Source organism: Oncorhynchus gorbuscha, unplaced genomic scaffold (assembly GCF_021184085.1).
Source record: "Oncorhynchus gorbuscha isolate QuinsamMale2020 ecotype Even-year unplaced genomic scaffold, OgorEven_v1.0 Un_scaffold_2568, whole genome shotgun sequence".
Taxonomy (NCBI): Eukaryota; Metazoa; Chordata; class Actinopteri; order Salmoniformes; family Salmonidae; genus Oncorhynchus; species Oncorhynchus gorbuscha.
Genome location: NW_025747044.1, coordinates 9,307 through 31,797, shown reverse-complemented (window position 1 = coordinate 31,797; position 22,491 = coordinate 9,307). Strand labels below are relative to the sequence as shown.

Below are 22,491 nucleotides of genomic sequence, written 5' to 3'. Positions count from 1 at the left end.
TTTCTGAACAGACAGCAGTAATTCCGTAACTTTAGAAAATTCCTCCAGAACCCTTCATGCAGCTATGATTCTATAAGGAAACAAATGATGAAGTGCAACTCTGGAGAGATGAGGGGGCAGGATAATTGACGAAGAGGCAACTCGAATGAACTTTGATCGCTTTTATTATAATTGTTACATAGCAAAAAGTGAAAATTATTTTTCATGGCACGAGAGGTACCGGATTCGGCCAAATAGGTTCCGGAACAAAGCAGTCCAGAACGGAAAGGTGCCGGATCCTGTTCTGGCATGATCCGGCTCAAATTAAGCACTGATTTGAAGTACCGAGGCCTCTACCTGCTGAGTATAAAGATTATTAAACTTGATTCAGTAGGCTTGTCATTCACAGTACTGATGAAAAATCAAGTATATTTGATCTAAATGTGGATATACGAGGACATCTAGTGGTCACCGGATTTTTAAAAAATCATGCAAGCTATCTTTGCACCAGCATGCGATGCCATATATTTGACGCAGGTATATATGTACATATATTTGACGAAGGATAGTCATTGACCCGGACAAAATATAATTGTATGAGCTATGCCTCCTTGTACCGGCGTTGTTGCACCCCTCTACTATCTGGCTTGGTGGGGCGATCTCGTTCTGTATTCCTGCTTCACTTATATTCAATGTGTCGTCATGCATTTGTGCATGCACGCTGTTAACGGTCATATCCGTCTTTCTAGCTAACTTAGCCAGCTCATCAACCAGTATTTTATTCGCTTTTTCTGCACGATAGCACTTATTAAAGCCTTGAAACTCATGGGGACCTCACTGTTACCACGGGTCATCGAGCTGGCCCTTATTTGGCAGCAGGGTTGCATCGGTTTCCACTGGATTTGACAGCTTGTTAGGCTGGCTAGCTAGGTAGCTAATTCGCTAATGCGAACTATTTATCATGTAGCAGCCTATGCTAACTAGCTAACATAGATAAAGTTTAGTCGTTGGTCCACAAAATCAAACAAATGGTACTAAACTGATGACAAAATCATGTTTCGAAACATTAGTAGCTATTTATGTTGTTGTTTTTGACATTTAACTACCGGTATGTATTTAATCCGGTTTCGGCATGAGAAAAGTATTCATCGCAAATTCCAGCACTAACGGATACCGGGAAATAGAAATAAGAGAACCGGTAACGAATGCGGAGCCACGCCCTAAAATAACATGTGACCACAAGGCGTTTGTGACACATTCTTTGCGTTCCAATTTTGTCTTAATTGTCTGAAGGTTCTAAATTGCTTATGAGCTTGGCTTCCCTTCAGAAAGTAGCTGAATCTTTTACTCTACAGCTGTATTTTCCTGCAGTTACTAATAATACTAGCAACAAAACAGATTTCATTCCTTAAAATGATATTGCCAGATGGAAGAAAATAATAAGGTAGGCCTAAACTTTTTATTTTATTTATTGTTATTTTTTTTTCACCTTTATTTAACCAGGTAGGCTAGTTGAGAACACCTTTATTTAACCAGGTTGGCTAGTTGAGAACAAGTTCTCATTTACAACTGCGACCTGGCCAAGATGAAGCATAGCAGTGTGAACAGACACCAACAGAGTTACACATGGAGTAAACGATTAACAAGTCAATAATAACACAGTAGAAAAAAAGTCTATATACTGTACATTGTGTGCAAAAGACATGAGGAGGTAGGCGAATAATTACAATTTTGCAGATTAACACTGGAGTGATAAATGATCAGATGTTCATGTGCAGGTAGAGATACTGGTGTGGAAAAGAGCAGAAAAGTAAATGAATAAAAACAGTTTGGGGATGAGGTAGGTAAATTGGGTGGGCTATTTACCGATGGACTATGTAGGCAGAGCTTTACCTAGCATGGACTTGTCGATGACCTGGAGCCAGTGGGTCTGGCGACTAATATGTAGCGAGGGCCAGCCGACTAGAGCATACAGGTCGCAGTGGTGGGTGGTATAAGGTGCTTTAGTAACAAACGGATGGCACTGTGATAAACTGCATCCAGTTTGCTGAGTAGAGTATTGGAAGCTATTTTGTAGATGACATCGCCGAAGTCAAGGATTGGTAGGATAGTCAGTTTTACTAGGGTAAGTTTGGCGGCGTGAGTGAAGGAGGCTTTGTTGTCTGGAATAGAAAGCCGACTCTAGATTTGATTTTAGACTGGAGATGTTTGATATGAGTCTGGAAGGATAGTTTACAGTCTAGCCAGACACCCAGGTACTTCTAGATGTCCACATATTCTAGGTCGGAACCATCCAGGGTGGTGATGCTAGTCGGGTGTGCGGGTGCAGGCAGCGAACGGTTGAAAGCATGCATTTGGTTTTACTAGCATTTAAGAGCAGTTGGAGGCCACAGAAGGAGTGTTGTATGGCATTGAAGGTCGTTTGGAGGTAAGATGGCACAGTGCCCATACAAGGGCATGCATTTGGACTAGTATACAGAATGGTGTCGTCTGCGTTTAGAGGTGGATCAGGGAATCGCCCGCAGCAAGAGCAACATCATTGATATATACAGAGAAAAGAGTCGGCCCAAGAATTGAACCCTGAGGCACCCCCATAGAGACTGTCAGAGGACCGGACAACATGCCCTCCGATTTGACACACTGAACTCTTGTCTGCAAAGTAGTTGGTGAACCAGGCAAGGCAGTCATTAGAAAAACCGAGGCTACTGAGTCTGCCGATAGGGGGGGGGGTTCTGTGGTACCAGAACTCATGAGAAAAAAGATCACCTATTATAATAGAGCAGTAGCGTGCCGTGGTTCTGGGGCCTAGGCCTTCAGTGAAGTCCTACACCGTCCCACCTGAATTAATCCACCTCTTATTACCATCATTATGATGCCATGGCTCTAGACACTATACATTTAGACAGAAACGCAGTATAACCAGGCATTGCGTCACCTTGAAATTGACATTTTATTCAGAGAATTGCAGGGAAGAGAACAATACCTTTTCATTGTGCAGCTTCGTTGCCCAGCGCGCTTCTTCGTTGAGCTGTAGATCCATTCGGGTGTCCCCAAAAGTTTTCAAAAGCACCATTGCTTGTAAGTGCCCAGCTGTACTTTGGTGTCTCGTTGCTGCCTTGGTTAGACAACTCAGGTTTGCAAAGCCAGTCTGGCTCCAAACACCAAATCGATCACTTGCAAATAATAGGCATTCCCAGCAGTACAGTTTGCAGTGCTTCTCGGAGCCTGTGAGTCATTGACAGCACCCAAAGTTGAAAGTGGCGAATGAACCTCTTTCCCGCCTGTGACAGGCTTTGTATCGTCGGCGTCTACCTCTCCTGACAATGTCTAACTTTTCTTGAAAAGTTTGTCTTGAGAATGCCGTTATAATTATATCCTCGACCAAATCGATATCTTCTCCTTCCACCATTGTGGGTTGAAAAAACAGCTTAGTAGTACGCAAATTAATTTGTTGATCAATTTCAGTTTTCTAGTTCTGAGACCTGCCCATATAGGACCTGCCTCAATATTGGTAATCCAATCAAAAGACGTGCACGCACTACGCCTGCTAGCTGGCTCCTGTGTAACACTGGAGCCAGTCAGCCAGCAGGCGTACAATAGCCATCTCTAAAGCTGATTGGTTGACACTAAATTTTAATTTCCATTCACTTTAAGCTACAAGCGCCCACACTGTTGATTCTGAAGGCCTGAGGGCAGATTTTAGACCCCTGGCAACACATGATGGCTGAATATAATTGGATAAAGATCATAAAGACCAGCCCTCTAAATCTCAACCTGGGGCTGGAAGCAGTGCAACCAAGAGGAACGCTATGAAATGAAGAGTCCAATCAAATCAAATCAAATTTTATTTGTCACATACACATGGTTAGCAGATGTTAATGCGAGTGTAGTGAAATGCTTGTGCTTCTAGTTCCGACAATGCAGTAATAACCAACAAGTAATCGAACTAACAATTCCATAACTACTGTCTTATACACACAAGTGTAAGGGGATAAAGAATATGTACATAAAGATATATGAATGAGTGATGGTACAGAGCGGCATAGGCAAGATACAGTAGATGGTATCGAGTACAGTATATACATATGAGATGAGTATGTAAACAAAGTGGCATAGTTAAAGTGGCTAGTGATACATGTATTACATAAAGATGCAGTAGATGATATAGAGTACAGTATATACATATACATATGAGATGAATAATGTAGGGTATGTAAACATTATATTAGGTAGCATTGTTTAAAGTGGCTAGTGATATATTTTACATCATTTCCCATCAATTCCCATTATTAAAGTGGCTGGAGTTGAGTCAGTGTGTTGGCAGCAGCCACTCAGAGTGTAACTCTTACTCTGGGGAATAATTTAATACATATTTGTGGGAAAATATATATATTTTTAAATAATTATATTCTGATGATGTTTCGGCCAGCAGAGAAGGCCTTGCTGGCCCTGACGGCCCACCACTGTAATAGAGCATGGAACGCATATCATCACATTTGGGTAGAGCTACTTATAGAAGGTGCACACATGGGGAACATTTTTAGTAGCCTAGGGTCCGGGAAAGTGTTGGCCTTTTAAAAACCGCATTTCGTGCAATTTTACATCCTTTTACATGGCTGGAGACTTTGGCATTATCTTTTTTTAATCCGCACAAATGATCGAAATGGCAGGCTACTTTGACACTGACAAACTTAGTATCTGAGATCAATAAAAACGACCTTGTCTTGAATCCATCAATAGCCTATAGGCCTAGGTTTGTGGAGAAACATATAGTAGGCTACAATATGAGAAGGAAATTAGTCCTAAAAATGCTTTCCAGTTTCACTGACTCACCCAATGATGCGCAGCTCACTCGCTGGAGATTGTCGATGCGCTCGTGTCAAAAGCCTATCTCTCTCTCTCTGTTTTGTAAAACAATGTTTGGGAGTTGATCAAATATTTTGGTAGTCTACAGCATAGTCTTATCTTTTCAGCAAGAGTCATTGCTTTCCAACCTGTGTTTTCCCTCGATTGTATTTGAAATATTGCAAAAGGCCTGTTTTGTCTGCCTGCTGTATTTTCACTGACAGATTTGCCTCGCGTTCCCGACTGTAGGCTATTCTTTGTTATTGGGCTACAATCGGCAGCTCGGCTATTTAAAAAAAATAAGCTATTGGTCCTCTGTAGCTAAATTATAGGGCTTCTCATGACGTATTCTGAATGATTAAATGTATTTCTGAACAGACAGCAGTAATTCCGTAACTTTAGAAAATTCCTCCAGAACCCTTCATGCAGCTATGATTCTATAAGGAAACAAATGATGAAGTGCAACTCTGGAGAGATGAGGGGGCAGGATAATTGACGAAGAGGCAACTCGAATGAACTTTGATCGCTTTTATTATAATTGTTACATAGCAAAAAGTGAAAATTATTTTTCATGGCACGAGAGGTACCGGATTCGGCCAAATAGGTTCCGGAACAAAGCAGTCCAGAACGGAAAGGTGCCGGATCCTGTTCTGGCATGATCCGGCTCAAATTAAGCACTGATTTGAAGTACCTAGGCCTCTACCTGCTGAGTATAAAGATTATTAAACTAGATTCAGTGGGCTTGTCATTCACAGTACTGATGAAAAATCAAGTATATTTGATCTAAATGTGGATATACGAGGACATCTAGTGGTCACCGGATTTGTAAAAAATCCATGCAAGCTATCTTTGTACTAGCATGCGATGCCATATATTTGACGCAGGTATTTATTATTCAACAAGGATAGTCATTGACTGGACAAAATATAATTGTATGAGCTATGCCTCCTTGTACCGGCGTTGTTGCACCCCTCTACTATCTGGCTTGGTGGGGCGATCTCGTTCTGTATTCCTGCTTCACTTATATTCAATGTGTCGTCATGCATTTGTGCATGCACGCTGTTAACGGTCATATCCGTCTTTCTAGCTAACTTAGCCAGCTCATCAACCAGTATTTTATTCGCTTTTTCTGCACGATAGCACTTATTAAAGCCTTGCAACTCATGGGGACCTCACTGTTACCACGGGTCATCGAGCTGGCCCTTATTTGGCAGCAGGGTTGCATCGGTTTCCACTGGATTTGACAGCTTGTTAGGCTGGCTAGCTAGGTAGCTAATTCGCTAATGCGAACTATTTATCATGTAGCAGCCTATGCTGACTATGCTAGCAACTAGCTAACATAGATAAAGTTTAGTCGTTCGTCCACAAAATCAAACAAATGGTACTAAACTGATGACAAAATCATGTTTTGAAACATTAGTAGCTATTTATGTTGTTGTTTAATGACATTGCGAATATAATAATTTTTGACATTTAACTACCGGTATGTATCTAATCCGGTTTCGGCATGAGAAAAGTATTAATCGCAAATTCCAGCACTAACGGATACCGGGAAACAGAAATAAGAGAACCGGTCACGAATGCGGAGCCACGCCCTAAAATAACATGTGACCACAAGGCGTTTGTGACACATTCTTTGCGTTCCAATTTTGTCATAATTGTCTGAAGGTTCTAAATTGCTTATGAGCTTGGCTTCCCTTCAGAAAGTATCTGATTCTTGTACTTTACAGCTGTATTTTCCTACAGTTAATAATAATAATAGCAACAAAATATTTAATTCCTTAAAATGATATTGCCAGAAGGAAGAAAATAATAAGGTAGGCCTAAACTTTTTATTTGATTTATTATTATTTATTTTTCCACCTTTATTTAACCAGGTAGGCTAGTTGAGAACACCTTTATTTAACCATGTAGGCTAGTTGAGAACACCTTTATTTAACCATGTAGGCTAGTTGAGAACACCTTTATTTAACCATGTAGGCTAGTTGAGAACACCTTTATTTAACCATGTAGGCTAGTTGAGAACACCTTTATTTAACCATGTAGGCTAGTTGAGAACACCTTTATTTAACCATGTAGGCTAGTTGAGAACACCTTTATTTAACCATTTGTAGGCTAGTTGAGAACTTTATTTAACCTTTGAGAACACCTTTATTTAACCATGTAGGCTAGTTGAGAACACCTTTATTTAACCATGTAGGCTAGTTGAGAACACCTTTATTTAACCATAGGCTAGTTGAGAACACCTTTATTTAACCATTAGGCTAGTTGAGAACACCTTTATTTTATTTAACCATTTGTAGGCTAGTTGAGAACACCTTTATTTAACCATGTAGGCTAGTTGAGAACACCTTTATTTAACCATGTAGGCTAGTTGAGAACACCTTTATTTAACCATGTAGGCTAGTTGAGAACACCTTTATTGTAGGCTAGTTGAGAACACCTTTATTTAACCATGTAGGCTAGTTGAGAACACCTTTATTTAACCATAACCAGGTAGGCTAGTTGAGAACAGGCCTTTATTTAACCATGAGAACACCTTTATTTAACCATGTAGGCTAGTTGAGAACACCTTTATTTAACCATGTAGGCTAGTTGAGAACACCTTTATTTTAGGCTTTGAGAAACCTTTATTTGTAGGCTAGTTGAGAACACCTTTATTTAACCATGTAGGCTAGTTGAGAACACCTTTATTTAACCATTAGGCTAGTTGAGAACACCTTTATTTAACCATGTAGGCTAGTTGAGAACACCTTTATTTAACCATGTAGGCTAGTTGAGAACACCTTTATTTAACCATGTAGGCTAGTTGAGAACACCTTTATTTAACCATTGAGTTGAGAACACCTTTATTTAACCATGTAGGCTAGTTGCTAGTTGAGAACACCTTTATTTAACCATGTAGGCTAGTTGAGAACACCTTTATTTAACCATGTTAGTTGAGAACACCTTTATTTAACCATGTAGGCTAGTTGAGAACACCTTTATTTAACCATGTAGGCTAGTTGAGAACACCTTTATTTAACCAGGTAGTTGAGCTTTTATTTAACCATGTTAGTTGAGAACACCTTTATTTAACCATGTAGGCTAGTTGAGAACACCTTTATTTAACCATGTAGGCTAGTTGAGAACACCTTTATTTAACCAGGTAGGCTAGTTGAGAACACCTTTATTTAACCAGGTAGGCTAGTTGAGAACAAGTTCTCATTTTTAACCAGGTAGGCTAGTTGAGAACAAGTTCTCATTTGCAAGCTGCGACCTGGCCAAGATAAAGCAAAGCAGTTCGACAGATACAACGACACAGAGTTACACATGGAGTAAACAATTAACAAGTCAATAACACAGTAGGGGAAAAAAAGGGGAGTCTATATACATTGTGTGCAAAAGGCGTGAGGTAGGCGAATAATTACAATTTTGCAGATTAACACTGGAGTGATAAATGATCAGATGGTCATGTACAGGTAGAGATATTGGTGTGCAAAAGAGCAGAAAAGTAAATAAATAAAAACAGTATGGGGATGAGGTAGGTAAAAATGGGGGGGCTATTTGCCGATAGACTGTAATAAGATATACCTTCAAGACTGCTTGTGTTTAATCCTGAATCCAGTTGCCCCTCTTGTACTGCGATAAAACAATAGGCAAGCCATGAACCTTATGGAGAAGTGCATGTGTTTTGCAGACACACCTGGGTTCTAGACTGGCTGAGGTAAACATTTTAGGAAAGCCTGGGTTTTTAAATCCCGGTGAAAACAGATATGACAAGGTTTGTCAATGTCATGTTGCCCTTCCATTTAGATGAAACTAGAGAAAAGGATAATTTTCTTCTCTTAATCCACATTTTCTAGCAACAAAACATGTTCATGCTTTAGGGCTGGTGGGCTGCAAATATATTGGTAAAATATAAAGTGTGTGTGTGTGTGGGGGGGGGGGCGTAGTGGATATAATGGGGTATAGGCCTAATTGTTGTTATGAGGGTGAAATTTCAACCACAGGATGATGTCATCATTGTAAACTAAATTCAGCATAGCCAAACCTTGTTATAAAATAGGTTGAATTTGTACCTTTGAAACCATGTCAGATTTTCAAAATTATATACACTTTCAGAAAAAAACAATAGGCAGCACCTCAGCCCGGGATCGAACCCCATCCAGGGTTTTAACGACACCCAGCCCTGCTTAGCTTTAATATGTCACTGACTACTACCAATATGCTACTGTGAGAATTATTATTGAGAGATCTCTTAATAACAAAATATATTCAGTGTTAATATCGAAGTCATTCTAAGGGGTAGGTTTGACAAAGCAAATGAGTGAGTCTTTGACATGAAGACAGTGGTTAGATTCTGCCATTGGGACTGCTCTGATGTTTCCATTCTCTCCTGGTTATGACCATAGAGCCTTGTCCCAGTCTCTAGACCTGCCTGTCTGTGTGGTGGATGACCACCTGACCTCTGAAGCTGTCAATGAGATGGTAAGTTGACCTTGTCATTTCATATTACAACATTAATCCAATAAAATGTTATAGTGATGCTATCATTGGCAATGTTGACGTACCACAACCATCTCTGTTGTGTTGCAGTTGTTTAATTGGCCCAACGTTGCCAATGCTCCTCCACTCTTTAACAGTTAATAATTATTTCAGTATGATATTTGTTGTATATTAAGTTTGATTATTTGCAATATAATTACATTTCTACCAGGAGCAGAGCAATTCTACCAGGAGCAGAGCAACCTCAGTGATGGAAACCACAGAAGAGGGAAGCTCAACAATGTAGAACATCTGACACTTATGGACTTCCTTCAAAACCTAACTGAGAAGTATGTTCTGTTTTCTTTGGTACTATCACACCTTCAAGGAAATAGGATCAAATTAGAAACTGATCAATCGGGAAAAAATGTTCAGTGCTAGAAAAGTTGTCACATTGCAATTTTGCCAAAACAACTGACACAAAGCAAGTATAACTTCACGATCAGGCAAATAATTAAATAAAAACAATTCTGCCACGCATCCTGATATGACAACATTTATAACAATATTGTTTTCAGGCAATGGAGGGGATTCGTGAGGGCATGTTTGACCCGGTAAGATCATGTTACTGACAATTTAATTAGATTACCATGAAAACTCTGCCTAATGTTTAACCTTGTTCATAAGCTTTTGAAAGACACACTATGCAACATTTTAAAACACTTATTCTGTTTCTGGAATACAGCTGACAAAACAACAGCTTGCCGGCTTGTGTCTGAGGATTGTCCAGTTTTTATCGGACAAGCTGATGCAGATCATCATCCCAGGTCTTTACGAACTACTGGGCATCCAAGATGCTGCCTCCTCTCCATTGTCACAGAGATCTCTCTCAGCGTCACTCACCAGTCTGTTAGACGATAAGACTAACACCAAGTCCCGCGTGAGATTTACTGAGGCTGGTGTACCTAAGAGGCCAGGCAGTCGAAAGTCTTACAATAGCTTTCGCATCCCGACTCCCTACCCTTCCTCCAACTGTGTGGAGCAGGAAGAGGAAGAAGAGCAGGAATCACAACTTAAGTTCAAGGAGATTTACCTGACTAAGGGCTGTCTGGGCAGTGGAAGCTACCTGCCCAATGGGGCCATGAGGTAAGTCCCATGATGGTAGTGACTGTCCATTACTGTTTATGACTTATCAACCATCATTTACTTTCTCATATAAAATATTTATTTGATGACTTTATTACTTCATTCCAAGTCATCAACTCATCTCTATAGAGCTGCTGCTTATCCTGTCTGACAAAATCACTATTTTAGTAGTTCTTCTAAGTAAATAAGACCTACTTTTATGACCGCTGAACACCAACTGTCAATCACTTAGATCATGTATTTCCAGGTAGAGAATCCTCGCAACGCAACTGCTTTTTATCTCTCTCATGCATTCTCTCGTCTCTCCGTCTCAGTCAATGAGGTTTCCGTATCTGCTCCACACAGAGTGGACAAGCAAGTGGGCGTGCAATGGATTATGGGAATTAATTGCCATATTTTCTGTGCTAAACTATGTAGAATATTGGCCTGTTGGAAACTACAACTCCCTACTACATTGCATAGTTCGTGCTTGATCTGATTTATCTCTACAGAAACTGAGCATCGAGCTTACAGAAGAAGAAAAAAATTAACTATATGGAATTCAAATAATTGAGCCGACGTCGGTTAATTAGTTGTTTAAAAAACGAAAAATAACAAAAATGTTGGTTAAATGCTCAGCTCTAGATTCTAATGACATCATCAGTGTGCATCCTGTGATTTTAACAAATTATGAGTAGGAATTGCCTACTAATTGGTTGATGATGTCATAGAAAACACTTATCTTCCTCTTTCTACAAAACATAGAAATGCCCATTTTTCACATATGCTGATGTTGGGGTGGTGCTGGAGATGATGAATATGAAGTTGAAACATTTAGAAATTTCCCTTTAACATTTCTTCAAACTGCCTTGTATTTATGATTGTCCTTGAAGTTACAGTATTTGAAGTTTATAGCAATTTGGATTTTTGTGGAGGATAGATATTGCCAGGATAGATATATATCTACAGGCCAGTTTCAATACAAATGACTTATGACAATGGTGCAGATGTATTTGACACACTGAATGTGCATCACAGCCTAACATATTATTTGTTTGACTTTGATGATTTCTGTTGTTTTTTCCCCCAAGGACTCTAACCTCTCTGTCTGATGTGCAGAAGAAAACAACCAACTCTGAGACACTACAAGTCCTCTTAGGTGTCTCAGAGGACACCCTTAACCTGTGTGCAGGACAGCCTGCAAGGTTCTCTCTCCAAACTTGCATGCATGTCCAATTTCCCATCTGGAAGTGCAGGCTCTATGATGCTAACCCCTGCTGTAATGGCAGAGTTGGCTAAAGATGTCAAGTCGGCCTTATCAGTGGTCGTTAAGAGTGCCTCCGCTAGCCAAACCTCTCTAGTGACACCGGTAAGGGGAGACTCACAGACCAAGGTGACTGAGAGCATGGTGAGAGAGCTGGCTGCTAAACTTGAAAAAGTTGACCAAGAGAGCAAGAGTCTAACAGGGCAAGTCATGACCACCATCTCTGACACAATGTTGGCTTTTGTTGACGAGAACGAACAGAATTTGCTGGAAGATCTGAAGGACAAGATCACATTTTTGGCATCGCATGTTGGCTTCATTGAGGATCTTGATGCCCTGATAAGGAAATACGAGAGCAGCTACAATATTAGTGAATCTGGTTCCTCCTGCACGCTCACATCTAAGAGCATCCAAAAACTCTCCAGCCGGGAGTTTCAAACATCAGCAATACAAGCAGTGAGTGGAGTTCTTGACAAAAAAGTCAGTAGTTTGAGCTTTCCCAGTTCAGTCGTTCAGTCTGAGTTAACAGGTGCTGTGTCAGGTCAAACATTGTCTGGCATTGTAAAGACAGAGTCAATTCACCCAGTGGGCTCAGCAGCGTCAGTAGTTGTTAAGACTTTCGTGTCAGATATGAAGTCCTTGGCTGAATCTGAAGAGAGTCCCCAACAGAAGAGTGCCTGGTCTGCTGCTGTTCACATTTACCACAGCATCCAAAACAACTTGAAAGATTATTTCGGCAAGCTTCAGCGATGTGCCTTAAAGAGCATTGTCACATCTGATGACAACATCACAAATGCTGAGTTTAAGGAGACAGTTCCACTTCCTTGCTTAGACATGAAATATAGGCCCAGTAAGAGTGAGCCTCAGTTGCCAGAGTCCACTGGTGAAGTTACTTTACAAAGAGGCCTAAGTGAGAGCTCAAAACCTCTTTGGGCACAAACTGAGTCAGAAGAAAGCAAGCTCCTTCTGACAACTTGCACCAAAGAAGTCATCTCAGAGCTTCTGGTCTTGTACAACACTGAGATGTCAAAGGAGGACCCCCTGTACACTGTTGGAGAAAAAGGATCAGACTTCTCTATTGAGAGACAACAATTTGTAGAGGGTGTTCTGGCTCAGCTTGGGGATATCTCCCATTCCAGGGCCTCATCACCAATAGTAAATGAGTTCCCCTGTCAAATTGAGGCCAGCAGAAGTAAGGCCACAGCTTCTTTGACCAGTCTGTTAGATTGCATGAAAAAACTCTCAAGTGAGGAATTCAAGAGAGACACCACTCAAGCAGTGAGTGAGTTCCTAGTTAAAAAGTCCAACAGTAGCTTAACTAGTGCACATCCTGCTTATTCTGTAGCATCCAGGTCTTGTTCCGTTCAAAACCAGAGAACCTTGTCAAAGGATATTTGTGCGGATTCTGCTGCCTTTGGCATCATTGACACATTTGTGGAAGACCTGCAGAGCTTGGCGCAACCTGCAGAAGTAGAGGAGAGAGAACCTGACCTCCAGGAAAATGCACAAAAGCGAAAGAGCAGGATCTGGTCTGCTACCACTAGTTTATATAACAATATTAAAAAGACATTAAAGGGCTTCACCATTCACCGGCGGAAGTCAGACGTGCAGAGAAGAATGTCTAGCCATACACCCACAGAGGACTCTGGACATCTTGTGACTAAGGAGTACCTTGGTTTGGCAAGCCAGAACTTGACGCAAGCTAGTAAGAGTGTGCCTCACTTGCCCAGTTTGAACCAGGAAGTGACTCTACACATGGGTGTCAGCGAGAGTTCAAAACTTCTCTGGACTGAAACAGACGAGGGTCTAATGAACAATGGTACCAAACAGGTCATTTCAACAATCTTGACCTCATGCGAGGATCAGACATCAAATGCACCTTGCTTCTCCACAGTAGGAAAGAAAATATCTGATATGTCCCTTGAGGTCAACATGTTGGTAGGTGGTGTTCTGTCTGAGCTGAAGGACATCTCCTTGTCAAGGTCCCCAACACCATGTGAAGACATGTTTGAACGTCTCCAAGGTTCTCCTGAGCGAACCTCTCCAGTAAGTCTAGATTGCAGCACGGCTGCCTCCAAAGGCATTGCATCTTCCCACAGTCTTTCAACAAAGAGCCTCCAAAAACTCTCTAGTCATGAGTTCCAAACCAAAGCTGAGAAAGGAGTGAGTGAGGTCATCTCTAGATCATTTAACATTGTGGAGGAAGGTACAACAGATAAGTACCTCCAGTCTGTATCTACATCCACCACATCTACTGATATTATACAAACCATGGTGAAAGACCAGCAGGAGCTCCCCCAGACCACCCAATCATCTGACATGGTATTTGGAACCTCCCTGCTCACCACTGGACAGGTTTCTGAGAAAAGGATCCGGTCTGTTGCTCGTAACATCTACTACAGTCTGCAAAGTAAGATTACGGAGTTTCTCAGAAAAGATCTTCAAAGATCAGACACAACACTTGGTTCAATCCAAATCTTTACATATCAAAGCAGTCCTGCATCACAAAGAACAAGTCTTGACCATCTTGAGGTCAACCAGAGCAGTGTTACACCTGGTGGAAACGATGCCTGTGTGGACATTCCGCACAAATTACTATCTAAAACCACTGAGCTCTCGGGATCCATGCTGGAGGATATTGACACGATCCGTTGTAGGAGTGCTGACAGCCAAACTACAAGAAATACCTCTTCTTCACGCTCCTCCATCTCTCTAACACCTACTTCAAAAGTAAGGCAGTCGAAATGGCACTTTGCCTTACCCGGGACTCCCATCCCCACTGAGTTTCCTGCTCAGATTGACTTTCCCATTGTTAGAAACACAATCATTGAGGACTTCTTTCACACAGAGGACTTACTTCCTGTAACCTTTGTGGACAAAGTCAGGCAAGCTGCTTTGGATAAGAGCGTCTGCTAAATGACTTAAATGTAATGTAATGTAAATGGGTGGTAGTGGACATTATGGTGGAAAGTGTTGAGAACACACAGGAAGATGGACAGGGTGCTTCTCATCTTGACGACCTCCGATCTGCTGTTAGGAAATTGAGAAAAATCATTTCCACTTGGACCATCCACATTTTCAGTCATGAATTGGTGGATAAAGTGATAGCCCTTCAGGACAGCCACAGCACTCCACAGGTCTTAACATTGGAAGCAGCCAAAAGTGCTTCAGACTCCATTCTTTCAAGGCTGAAATGGGGAAAGGAACAATGTGCCATATCCAAGGAGCTCTCCTCTCAGCTTCTCCAGATATTTGCTGAAGAGACAGTGAAGTGCTTCCTGAGACAGTGGTCAGATGAGTATGAAAACATAAACTTTGATGTTTCAGTCCAGAACGAACCAAAGACTTCTACTTGCATGGTCATTCTTCAAATGATCACCAAAGCCACTGCTGAATGTTATTTTGAGTCCGCTACCAGCGTGGCCACCAGTGACATTGTAGAAGGCGTGTTTGATTTGGAAAGGGATACCATCAGCAGTACTGGAGAGCAGGTCCTCACCTTTAACACAAAGGTATAGTACACATATTTCATGAATAACACTACTGTTGACCTTTTGGGAGATATATGATTATTTGTGTCATGGCTTTGCACTGCTTCTTTGCAATTGATATGCTGTACTTTAAGATATCGAAAAAAATTCAGTTTGTTTTAATGTGCCTTTTCCCACCAACCAGGCTTCCAAGAAAGTTAGTAAGAACCTCTGTCCTCAAGAGTCTCTGGAGTACCAGCCTCAGAACATTTCCCCTACTGTGTACTTTACAGGTATGCCCTACTGCAGTTTAGGCTGCTGCTCAGTCAAGACTGAGACATTATCCCTTTACCATTCCACTAATTCATTTGGAAAGACATTGTACTCCTCTGAGTTGTTACCTATGACATACTGTACTGTGGGCTGGGTGGTAGCCTAGTGGGTTAAGAGGTTGGGCCAGTAACCGATAGGTTGCTGGTTCAGAATCCCTGAGTTCACGAGGCAAAATCTGTCAATGTGCTCTTGAGCAAGGCACTTAATCCTAATTGCTCCTTGTAAGTCTCTCTAGATAAGAGTGTCTGATAAATGAGTAAAAATGTAAATTGATGGCATGCTGGATGGTCTTTCGTTGCAGAGACGATGACAACATCTCATGGCTCCTTTTCTCCAGAGGGAATTTATGATATCGCATCGTCCTTCCCACTTGAAGAGAAGAGTCGCAAACCCTCCCTTTTCACCAGATTGTCTAGATCCATCACGAAAGGCTTTCTCAGCCCATTCAAATCTTCAAGGAAAACCAAATTATTTAAATAAATTCCTCATTATAAACAACGAGAGCATTCATTTGTTCAGATGAAAATCTAATCGTATTGGTCACATAAGCCGAAAACAACTGTGAGAGGCTTTATTACGAGCCCATTCCCAACAATGCAGAGTTAAAAAGTAAGAAAATATTTTCTAAATAGTAACACAATAACAATAACAAGGCAAAATACAAGGAGTACCAGTACCGAGTCAATGTGCATGGGTGTGAGGTAGTCGAGGTAATACAGTATGTACATGTAGGTAAGGGTAAAAGTGACTAGGCAATCAGGATAGATAATAAACACAGTAGCAGCAGCTAGTTTGAAAGTCGGTCAGTGTCACAGTGAATGTGTGGGTAGAGTGTAGTGAGTGTTGTATCGAGCCAATTCAAGAGAGTCAGTGGAAAACAATTAGAAAAATGCATCAATAACAAAGGGGGTCAATGCAAATAGTGCAGGTGGACATTTAATTAACGTTCAGCAGTCTAATGACTTGGGGGTAGAAGCTGTTCAGCAGTCTAATGGCTTGGGGGTAGAAGCTGTTCAGCAGTCTAATGACTTGGGGGTAGAAGGCTGTTCAGCAGTCTAATGACTTGGGGGTAGAAGCTGTTCAGCAGTCTAATGACTTGGGGGTAGAAGGCTGTTCAGCAGTCTAATGACTTGGGGGTAGAAGCTGTTCAGCAGTCTAATGACTTGGGGGTAAAAGCTGTTCAGCAGTCTAATGGCTTGGGGGTGGAAGCTGTTCAGCAGTCTAATGACTTGGGGGTAGAAGCTGTTCAGCAGTCTAATGACTTGACTCATATTTTCAGCTTCATAAAACAGTTATTTATTTTTATTTGATTTGATGTCATATTGTAAACTGGTGTATCTGTTTTGCTGAAAATATGATTTTGAAAACAATGAATGTCTACAAGTGCTTCATAAAACAGTTATATTTATTTTTGTATTTTAAAAAGACAGCAAATAGCCAATCAAATATCAACAAAAGTGAAATGAAAGACAGATTTAATTTTCATTGAATAATTGTCTTGTCCAGTGAGCAACTCAATGACAGCGATTCAATGAACCTACACTAACCCGGATGTTCTACTTGCCCCACTGAGTTACAGCAAAGTTATCATTTATGCATGGGTCCACGATCCACTCATAGCTCTCACAGCTATCTGACAGTTCTCAGAATACTAAGGAAGAAGTGTGTGATATTGGATTTGGTATCCTTCCCACTCCCAAGTGATTGGGAGTCCCATAGGGTGCCACATAATTGGCCCAGCGTCGTCCGTGTTTGGCAATCATTGTAAATAAGAATTTGTTCTGAACTGACTTGTCTAGTGAAATAAAGGTTAAATAAAAATAAACTATTTAAGCTGTCTGCTATGTTGCTGTGTAAATCCAAGGAAAGACTGAGAATCCACTGCCTGCCGTTGTAAACGTTCTGCACACAAATCAAACACAGTCCTGACTATATCTATAAGCCTCATCCGAAGGAACGAAATTCTAAGTCGTCCGCATTGTTTCAGGCATCATCCGTTCCAAAGTCTCATCTTGTTCACTGTATAAAATTAAAATAAAAACTCAAATAATAGTTCCTTTTTGGACAATTCCAGGTTGTTCCTCCTTGTTTCAGTATGTTTAATCTGCCTAATGACCAGGATCCTGGTGTCTACCCAATGTGCTGAGCACTCCTCCTGGACAGAGTCCGCGCTACATTCAGCTGCTGCAACCATGGTCTCTGTGTGAAGGCACTGTTAGAGAGTCAATCAACCAGAACAAGGTTAGGAGACCAAATCTGTGTCCTAAGCATTGTGAGATACTGTATATGTAATGGCCTCAATACATTAATGAAGTGCCCTTACATCCTATCCTCTCCCCATACTGAAACAACTTGTGAACCAATAAGACTGACACTATATACCTTCTAAGCATGATAGTTGGCTCATGATTTGTTTCAGGACTTGTCAGGGTAAACCAATAACAGCTTCTCACCCCAAGTCATAAGACTGCTGAACAATTAATCAAATGGCCACCGGACAAGTTCAACTGTTTTATTATTTGATACTTTAGTTTATTGGGTAAATATTCATAGGCAGTGATGAAGTGGTAAAACCATTGACTGGTAAATGCTGATTGCCGTTCAGGATTAAAGAAGTAACGCTCCCTATACTTTCAATGCATCTTCCACAAAAGGTGGGTAAATGCTTGAACCAAATAAAATAAAAAGTGTGTAAACAGCTTTTACATGTGTTCCCCCCCACTGATTATAGGAGGCTTCTTCTGACAGTATTCACACCTTTCATAAGAAACCTCCAGAGAAATATTCATATTCAACGTAGCTGTCATTTAAACTTGGACTAACCTGGCCAAGGCCAAACAGTATATGGCGTTTTCTCTGGGTGTGCGGGTCGCAGTGGAGAGGAAAGGCCTCCAGTGAGGTGGTGAGTATCTGGGCGGAGTTTGGCGAGGCAAACACAGGTCTGAGATTGGTGTCTCTGGAAATGGGCGGTAGCGGAACTCTGCTCCTCCATTGGTTGCTGTTCTGATCCCCAATCTCATCCTCCTCACATTCCTTCCTTCCACATCCCCTCTTCTTCTCTCTTTCATCGCTCGTGGCCACAGGGTGTAGCTTCGGTAGTTGAAGAGGTTAATCCTGGGATGCCAGGGCACGGAGCGGGCAGGATACATGAGATGGGCAGTTGATGGGGGTCAAACGTCGAGAGGCTGTGGACATCACCCTGATACCCGCCTTGGCCTCACTCCTCCTGGGCTTGGAGGACATCTTGGGGAAGGTGAAGCCGTCTACCAGGACCGTGTCGCCCACCCTGGTCCTGAACGGAGCCCTGTTGAGGCCCATGCAGTGCCTGGATGCTGCCCTCCTCTGCCCCAGCCTAACCCAGCCCTTTATCTGGAGGTATGTCCGCATGGGCAGGGCCATACCTGGGAGGACCACCACAGAGCACAGCTTGGTGGCCAGGTGACTCACACACTCCCTGTGGCTGTACTGAAGGGTGATCCTCAGGGGGTCACGACCGTGGGGATCCCGACAGGCAAGGGTCAGAACGCTGCTGGCGATAAAGAGTTTGAGGATGGTGAGCTGGCCGCGCTCGATGGAGGCGACAGCGGGACACTTGGCGACGTCGGGGTGGGCCGTCTGGTGGCACCACTCACGGTAAGGGTGAACCCCCACCGGCTCAATGACACGCACCCCCCTCTCCAGCAGCCAGCCGGCCAGGTCCAGGTGGCCCATAGAAGCAGCGATGTAGAGTGCCACCCGGAGCTGGAACCTGGAATAATACAGAATCAATGTATTTATAACACGTTTCAAGTTTTTTTTGTCAAGTTCACAAGATCCAGTGGGTTATAAAACGGTATAGTAAAAAGCTTACTTGCAAACTCTTTCCCACAATGCAGTATTAAATATCAGGGTAAGAGAAAAAACATGAAGGAAAAAACAAGAGAATATAAGCTACATACAGGGTCAGTACCATCATTATAAGCTACATACAGGGTCAGTACCATCATTGTAAGCTACATACAGGGTCAGTACCATCATTATAAGGGTCAGTACCATCATTGTAAGCTACATACAGGGTCAGTACCATCATTGTAAGCTACATACAGGGTCAGTACCATCATTGTAAGCTACATACAGGGTCAGTACCATCATTGTAAGCTACATACAGGGTACCATCAGCTACATACAGGGTCATCATAAGCTACATACAGGGTCAGATACCATCATTGTAAGCTACATACAGGGTCAGTACCATCATTGTAAGCTATATAGGGTCAGTACCATCATTGTAAGCTACATACAGGGTCAGTACCATCATTGTAAGCTACATACAGGGTCAGTACCATCATTGTAAGCTACATACACAGTACCATCAGCTACATACCATCATTGTAAGCTACATACAGGGTCAGTACCATCATTGTAAGCTACATACAGGGTCAGTACCATCATTGTAAGCTATATACAGGGTCAGTACCATCATTGTAAGCTACATACAGGGTCAGTACCATCATTGTAAGCTATATACAGGGTCAGTACCATCATTGTAAGCTACATACAGGGTCAGTACTATCATTGTAAGCTATATAAAGATTCAGTACCATCACTGTTGATAGTAAGTCCATCATACAGTTCAGTGTGTAGATGTGTATTCTGACCTCATCACAGGTCTCTCTCTAGACAGGTGTCGTTGGACGGTCAGTCTGTGTCCCAGGAAGCAGCCTCTGAGGAACTCCGCCCACCCATCCCAGGTGTCCAACCGTAGAGTAGCGCCTGGGAGACAGAAACACATGCAGGTTGTCCTCCTGGTTTCCATGAACCAAGAATGTGTTCCATACAGTCCATTTGTCTCTGTGTTACATCCATAAGGTGTTGAGCGCTTTTATTTTTTTGCATTTGCAATGCTGCAACTTCACTGCACCTCTACAGTAATGCTAAGAATCAATATGAAACGTTACAGTATAAAGGCCATACCAAGGTCAATGGCGTAGTCGTGCAGCCGGTTGCAGTCGCAGAGTTGCAGGCCGGTGGGAGAGCTCAGTCTGAAGGAGCTGACGGGAAGCCCACACTGCTGGGACACCAGGGTCATGAGCCTGGCCACAGACGTACTCAGGAGAAACACAGTGCCCAAGACTGAGAGGGTCTCCCCCGTCACGGCACTGAACACACGCACCACCGGCTCCCGCTGAAGTATAAGACCATGGACACACAGTAAATTCACTTGTTTTACAGAAATACCTATGTTGTGTTTATACACCGAGTAAACAAAACATTATGAACACCTGTTCTTTCCATGACAAAGACTGACCAGGTGAATCCAGGTGAAAGCTATGATCCCTTAATGATGTCACTTGTTAAATCCACTTCAGTGTAGATGAAGGGGAGCGGACAGGTTAAAGAAGGATTTTTAAGCCTTGAGACAATTGAGGCATAGATTGTGTATGTGTGCCATTCAGAGGGTGAATGGGCAAGACAAAATATTTAAGTGCCTTTGAACAGGGTAGTAGGTGCCAGGTGCACCGGTTTGTGTCAAGAACTGCAATGCTGCTTTCACACTCGACAGTTTCCTGTGTGTATCATGAATGGTCCATCACCCAAAGAACATCCAGCCAACTTGGCACAACTGTTGGAAGCATTGGAGTCAACATGGGCCAGCATCCCTGGGGAACGCTTGCAAACACCTTGTAGAGTCCATGTCCCAACGAATTGAGGCTGTTCTGATGGAAAAAGGCGGGGTGCAACTCAATATTAGGAAGGTGTTTCTAATGTTTGGTACACTCAGTATATATAAGTTAGGAGTCATATAATTACAGGGGTAAGATGAAGTGGCTCCTTTGCACTGATCTTAGGTCTGGTTTGTGTTTTTACTGCTAATGGTAAAGGTTAGGATTTGGTGAGAGTAAACTGATCCTAGATCTGTGCCCAAGGGCAATTTCTATCCAGAGACAAATCAAAGGTCCATGCTATTTAAATGTATAATCTACCACCATCTCGTGGCTCAAATTTGTAACAACATTCTCTAATTCATGTGCTGTACTGAGTTTTGTTCTATCACATTGAACACTAATCTGGGTGCAGATTAAATTGAACACTAATCTGGGTGAAAATTAAATTAAAGACTGATCTGGGTGCAGATTAAATTGTTAACAAAAATATTATAAATATGTATTTCAATGAACCCAAAGGGCCTCTTCTCCTACTATACGGCCTGCTGTGCTCTACTGTAGTCTGATGTAGTCTGTCTGCTGTACGCTACTGTACTCTGTCTGCTGTACTCTGTCTGCTCTGCACTGCTGTACTCTGCTGTACTCTACTGTACTCTACTGTACTCTACTGTACTCTGTCTGCTGTGCTCTACTGTACTCTACTGTAGTCTGCTGTAGTCTGTCTGCTGTGCTCTACTGTAGTCTGCTGTAGTCTGTTGTGCTCTACTGTACTCTACTGTACTCTACTGTACTCTGTCGTAGTCTGCTGTGCTCTACTGTAGTCTGCTGTACTCTGTCTGCTGTACCCTGTCTGCTGTACCCTGTCTGCTGTACCCTGTCTGCTGTACTCTACTGTAGTCTGCTGTAGTCTGTTGTGCTCTACTGTAGTCTGCTGTAGTCTGTTGTGCTCTACTGTACTATACACCACTGGGTATACAGACTCTTCAGATACTGTTAGGGAACACCAGACTGAGGTCGAGGCGATTACATGGGGAAAAGGTTTATGACTGTAAGGGTGTTTGGTACAAAGGCAACACTACATCGGGCCACATTTCAGCTCTATCCCAGGTCAACCATACAATACTATAGATTTCCACTCTAGTCAACCAGCAAGAAGGAGAGACAGACAAGGTCTGGCTTTGACGATGTCAATGATGGGATGTGTAAGTAAGGAGTAAGGAACACAAAATAAACATTATTCTGATGGTTAAATTTGTACTTAGATACATAACCACTCTCCTCTGTTAGCAAATCTTCCACAGAACTTTGTGGAACAGAGTGAGTTCTGTACCTGTCTGCTCTCTGAACCCAGGGCTCTGGACAT

General features: G+C 42.1%; 2 protein-coding genes, 1 long non-coding RNA gene and 1 pseudogene across 3 annotated transcripts; 2 read left to right on the top strand and 2 right to left on the bottom strand.

Moving 5' to 3' along the window:
* Nucleotides 1-18,582, bottom strand: part of LOC124026076 — a 25,280-nt pseudogene extending 6,698 nt beyond the window's left edge.
* On the top strand, nt 5,662-9,571 carry LOC124026080. Its single transcript, XR_006837256.1, has 3 exons — nt 5,662-5,708; nt 9,219-9,294; nt 9,524-9,571. It is a non-coding gene; the product is annotated as an uncharacterized LOC124026080 (long non-coding RNA).
* Nucleotides 14,637-15,982, top strand: LOC124026079. The gene is made up of 3 exons (XM_046339247.1): nt 14,637-15,192; nt 15,356-15,443; nt 15,785-15,982. Exons 1-3 carry the CDS (start codon nt 14,641-14,643, stop codon nt 15,961-15,963), a joined length of 819 nt encoding a protein of 272 aa, XP_046195203.1. The 5' UTR covers nt 14,637-14,640; the 3' UTR covers nt 15,964-15,982.
* LOC124026078 (protein ANKUB1-like) lies at nt 18,441-22,491 on the bottom strand. Its single transcript, XM_046339246.1, has 4 exons — nt 22,459-22,491; nt 20,437-20,647; nt 20,121-20,235; nt 18,441-19,231 (listed from the first exon to the last, which is right to left on the bottom strand). Exons 1-4 carry the CDS (start codon nt 22,489-22,491, stop codon nt 18,592-18,594), a joined length of 999 nt encoding a protein of 332 aa, XP_046195202.1. The 3' UTR covers nt 18,441-18,591.